Consider the following 5,860-nt stretch of genomic DNA (forward strand, 5'->3'; position numbering starts at 1 on the left):
GACTGTCTCTGTTTTGGAAAGTTGTAACCTGTAATTATTTCAGTCACTAACCTGAAAGAAGATGTGTTGGTGTGCTGCAATACCTACCCCACCCCAATCCCCGCCAAAACAGAATTCCCCACGCCACTCTCCCACTCCACTTTGCGGATCATTAAGATGGAATATCTGTTTGAAAGGCCAGGAATCCTGCCTCGTACCCAGGCGCTACCGCTTTATACGGAATCGCAAGGGATCATGGGAAGGGCGAAAGAAGCGGAGCGCGCTCCCCGCCTCCGATCAAGCCTTACCTTGACCCTTTGCGTGCTTTTTCACGCCTTCCCTTGACCCTTTGCGTGCTTCGCCAAAAGCTCTCGCGGCGCCTGGGTACGAGGCAGCCAGGAATCCCATTAGATTTCTACGGATTATGTCGTACAGCCACATATTTTCGCATGTTAGTCAATTAGGGTATCTGTTTGACCCTATTTCTGTTGGCGTGTGAAGAAGCTCCCCCGCGCTTTTCTTGAGATTTTACATTGTAGACAGCCGGAAAACAGCCCGCCATTAATAGAGATGATAGAAATACAACTCCAAAATGTGTCGAGCGGTGTCTCGAAAGAGTTTTTTTTTCCAGTCCATACCTAACAATTTCAATCTGCTTTTTAGTAATCTTTCCCGTATCGGAATGAAATGAAAATTGCACAGTTTTTGCTCTTAGATTGAAGTTTAGTATAATGTCTTTTTTTTTTTGGGGGGGGGGGGGGGCAAATCGATGTACGTAAATAATGGAAAGAGATAAAAATGCGAACCATTTGCCAGCGATTGATATAAAGTTTTACAATTTCAAGTACTTCTAGAAGACGTGGCCTCGGTTTTACTGTACTTAGCACTGTTTGAGGTCACTTTTAACTCGGAAAAGAGTTGTAGTGAACGAAGTGATTTCACTCGATTCCTGTTAAACACAGGCACGCAATGCATGCAAGTGTTAAAAAAGCCTCTTGAGAATAAGACCTGTTCTCTGATTACCTACATTTCTCGTTTAAATTACATAATATTAACATGCTTAATTACCCGCCGAAATTTTGTATTTATGTCAGGCTTCTTGAAATAGAACAAAACGTAATTTTGACAATGATATTAACCTTAAAAAAAAGGCGAAACGATTTACAACGGATGGGAACTCTATCTCTTGGCCTTTCGGCCTTCTTTCGATTAGCAGCTAGATGACAATCAAACTAAGTGAAGTGAACTGAAGGATGGACAGTTTAATATACTTTTTTGGCAAATCTTTATTTGTCAGTTTGTTGTTTTAGATTCTAGTTTCAAAATGAATTTTTTCGAGTTTAGTGGTTTATAGCCACTTTGATTTGAAACGGAATAGCAAAACCCACCGTATTCCTTAGGACATCAGCCACATTTTGACAAAAATAGCGCTTCGAAAACAAAGAAATAATTTGAGTAGCTAAAGAACAACGCGGAATTCTGTTGTTTTTAATGATTTTATATCAAAAACGTAATTTTTATGTCTCTTAACGGCATAATAATAGATCAAATTGGCGTATTAATTTGACCATAAAAAATGGTTTCCTATCCATAACATAATAAAGTGCATGAATAAAGATTAACGTTCCTTTTCTCATTCTTTTTTTTTGGCAGAAAGAAAACACGTGTTTCGCAGTTTTGCTAATATGGGGCTTGAAAGAAATTAACCTTCGTTTTGTGTTGTGCTATCGTCAATATCATTTTTCGTATCAGTGCGAGCGGTGACTATAAAACGAAAACAGATTTTGTCAACTGATTAATAAAGCACGATCGAGTTAATGTTTTGCATACCCGAAATGCCCATTTGTTTTTCAGGACCGCATTTTACTGAAATATTAATGCACGGGTTGACAATTTGATAGAGTTAATGAATTTGGAGTGGGGAAAGAAAAAGGTTGGTGTATTGAAACCTATTATATTCATAATTTCATATAATCTTCCTTAGTAATAGTAGCAACTGTTAGGGATTGTTTGTTGTTGCGAACAGCATATTTTTTTTCCGTTATATTTACTACAGTCAACTCTCGTTATAGCGGACACGCTAAGGGCGTCGTTTATTGTCCGTTATCATAGCGAGAGTCCGTTATAGCGGGAGTCGTTTCCAGTCAAACCTCTTTCGCCGGGGATCTGGATTTTGTCCGTAATAGCGAGTGTCCGCAATTGCGCGGTGTCCGCAAGGCGAGAGTTGACTGTAGTAGCTTAGCAAAAGTAAATATGATTTGGAGAAGACAGGGAAGCTCGGGAACGCTCGTAGGAGGTTAAGTGTGAAAAGGGAAGTTGGCTCGTGGGTGCACCGCTTGTGAAGATAATAAAAAAGGCGATTGCTTCACGCGTTCACCAATTTCCTAATATACTTATTTACCTTTTGTTGTCAGCTGATGCCGAAACTACGGGCACTTACGACAGCAACGTCAGCAACTTTGCAGGTGTTTGAGTGCATGTAGTGAAGTTCTTATGTACCGTATTTACTCGAATAAGCGCCGCGGCGCTTATTTAATTTTTCGCGCTTCAAGTGCGGCGCTTATTCGAGGGCGGCGCTTATTTGAGGGCGGCGCTTATTTAAAATTTGGACGCCACAAGGAATCTTATATTTTACAGTAATTGAAAATAGCGTCTTTTGATTGTCAGTATTCGTCTCTTGCTGAAGAGAGAAGTGGTGCTAGCTGTCCTGGCAAAGTTCGCGACTTTCACAACATATACAGAACTACCAGAGAACTACATATTGTAAAAATGTTGGATAGAAAACTTATGGGCAAGCGGAAAAACAAACACATTAAACTGCAAAACATCGCTTTTGATGGAAAGAAATGTCCCAGTTTGTTTAAGAATTGATTTGTAGTGCTGTTTTTAGTTAAACGGAATCCCTTGAATAAGCACCGCATCGGGGCTGCGGCGCTTATTCGGGGGCGGCGCTTATTAACTTTTTTGTCCCAATTGCGGCGCTTATTCGAGGGCGGCGCTTAATCGGGGGCGGCGCTTATTCGAGTAAATACGGTATGTCTTTTCGCTATTCGACATTTTTAGCACAACAAGAATGCACGTAATGCTGGACAGCTGTACAATGCCTCTAAAATTAATTATATTCAAACCACAAAATATATAATGACAAAATAAATGAATCGAATACAAATATATTTCAGGATATGTTGTACCTTGTTAGACTCGCTAATAGTAGTAAAGGAAATGTAATAGATGTTGATTAGCAAAACATATCGGGCAAACAGTAAAAAAAAGCTGTCACAATCAGGCAAAATTATCTTCTTGATCTGAGTTTATTTACAGGACGGCTCCCAGGAGTTTTTTTTATCCCTGGACAAAGCGTCAATTCAAGCCTTCTAGTTTTGCCATGCATCAACATAACGATCAGAAAAGACCGTAGTTTCATTTTCAGCTATTTTCCGAACTGACCAAAAAAATTAACAAAGCAACAATAGCGGTATACTTTCGTATTACTTTTCATTTGATAGACACAAAATAGTCGTTGATTGTTTCATTTTTAGGCAATTTATTAGTTCTAGGTTAATTTTTGTACACTCGTCAACTAACTTTATTTCAATCCTGTGTAAGTGGTCTTATCAAAATGGCCAATTTCCAATGCCATTCGTAATTCCGCGATAAACCTTAAAAACAGCTGTAGTCACATGACAAAAACTCCAAAATAGTTTTTCGAGACATATACGATGAAAAAACGACTAGTCAGTACACAACCAATCAGAGGGCATAATGCAGTCTTCTTCCATGTGTGGTTTACTGTTTTGTTTAAAAAGGACAGGAAATTTTATTTTCCACTATTGTCTAGCCTCGCCCCCTTTTCACCTTTATCTATTCACTGCGAAGTATTTGCTGTTTGCTTCATTTTTAGTCAATTTATCTGAACGCAGTTTTCTATTTCATATTTTTACAATCCCCAACTAATTTTACTTCAATCCTGTGTAGAAGGTCTTATCAAAATGGTCAATTTCCAACTCGGCACTATTCGTAATTCCGTGAAAAACTTAAAAGCAGCTGTAGTCATATAACAATAACTCCAGAATAGTTTATTTTAAAGACATTTACGATGGAAAAACGGCTAGTCAATTCACAGCCAATCAGAGGGCATAATACTCCACTTCCTTTCTTAAAAGGTTTGAAATGAAAGGAAATTTAGTTTTCTACAATAACCGAAGTGAAACGCAACCGTTCGCGTCTTTTTCCATCTAGTACCCTTACCGGCGAAATGACTAATGTATCTTCGCCTTCACCATCCACGAAGTCATTTTATCCTGAGAACGAAGAATGTCATTATCTAAATGACGGCTCCGTTTGGAGGCAGTCGTTTCTAACAGATGACACGTATCCACAGCTTATTGCGGTAACTGTAGTCAATTTTTTGGCAGTCATTCCGGCTATCCTGTTGAACGCACTGGTCATCTTAGCTGTGACAACAAGACACCAACTGCGAACCAAATACAACATACTTGTGGCGTGTCTGGCGGGGGCAGATTTGCTGGCCGCGCTTGTTGGTCAACCTTTGGCCATCGCGGTAGAATTAAAGCGGATCTTAAGCGACGGACCATTCTGCAGCTTGGAAAAGGCATTTTCGGTAGCTTTGTTTGGATTTGCCTTTATCTCGCTGGGTAGCCTTGTGTTAATGAGCATAGATCGTTATGTTTCAGTCAAGCATCCATTGAGGTACCGGACCACTGTCACTACAAAGCGGATTAAAACCGGTCTTCTTTTGGTCTGGGCTTTTGGACTCCTTGTGACCATTCAAGAACTTGTCTTAGCAGTTATTGACACTGGAACAGAACTTTACTTACAGTATTTAAAAGTAAAGAATGTTATATTGACCATTTTCGCTTCATTTTGCACCGCTGTTATCGCCTACACTTATTGCTATATTTTCTCACAAACTCGACGTCAGAGAAAACGTCTCCAAACCGAACAGTTGTCAGAGGAAGAAAGAAAAAGGTTGAAGAAAGAGAACAAATCGGCCATCACTTTAACTATCATTCTGGTTGTCTTAGTATTAACTTGTATACCGGCAATAATTCTAGCTGTAGTCGTACATTATGCGGATAACATACAACCACATAATATAAGCATTTTGTGGAGTTGGATTTCTACTTTTGGCCAATTAGGGATTCTTTTTGACCCTATTATTTTCTTTTGGCGTGTGAAGAAGCTGCGTCGTGCTATTCTTGAGATTGTACATTATAGACAGCCGGAAAACAGCCCGCCACCAATAGAGATGATGGAAATTAAACGCTATCGTCCTGAAATTAAGCCTACCACGTGTGAAGCGTTTTCGGTGGCCTTAGTAAGACAAGAACCAGTGTTGGTTTCATTCCGTCAACTTGAGGACGGGGAACGTATTCATCTCGAAGAAGAAACCGATATCGAAGAAACCGCCGTATAGTTTGTCATTTTTTAAACAATTTTACATCATTAATCACTAATATTAAACAAAGCTTGAAGATTTTTAAAAACGCGGGCACCCTGTGATATTGAAACAAGTTTTCGTATGAATCAATGTAATGCAATTACGGTAAAAATCTTGCTTTGACTAATGACGCGACAAAACGGAATGTTTCAAATAACCTTTGTCGCGAAATATTTACGTTAGCCAGATTTTAAAATTCTCAACTGTTCAAAATGAGGGATTCCCTAACATTTTCTCTTTTCACATTATTCATTTACACGTTGTTTTTTTCTCTAAAGAATATTTGCGTTAAAATATATTTTCATGTCGCGCGACAAACCTATTGATATAACGACCCTTATCAGTTATGCATGCTAGTTTTAACGTGGGTTGCCAAGCCAAATGTGGCCCCGGTGAAATTCACGAAGTGATTCTCGTATT

At 39.2% G+C, this 5,860-nt stretch overlaps 1 protein-coding gene across 1 annotated transcript; it reads left to right on the top strand.

Annotated features, from left to right (window-relative positions):
• Positions 1–4,234: 4,234 nt before the first annotated feature.
• On the top strand, positions 4,235–5,416 carry LOC144638970 (uncharacterized). The gene has a single exon (XM_078498242.1). It carries the CDS (start codon positions 4,235–4,237, stop codon positions 5,414–5,416), a length of 1,182 nt encoding a protein of 393 aa, XP_078354368.1.
• The last annotated feature ends 444 nt before the right edge of the window (positions 5,417–5,860 follow it).

The sequence above is a fragment of the Oculina patagonica genome, chromosome 14 (assembly GCF_052425735.1).
Source record: "Oculina patagonica isolate OP01 chromosome 14, crgOcupat, whole genome shotgun sequence".
Classification (NCBI taxonomy): Eukaryota; Metazoa; Cnidaria; class Anthozoa; order Scleractinia; family Oculinidae; genus Oculina; species Oculina patagonica.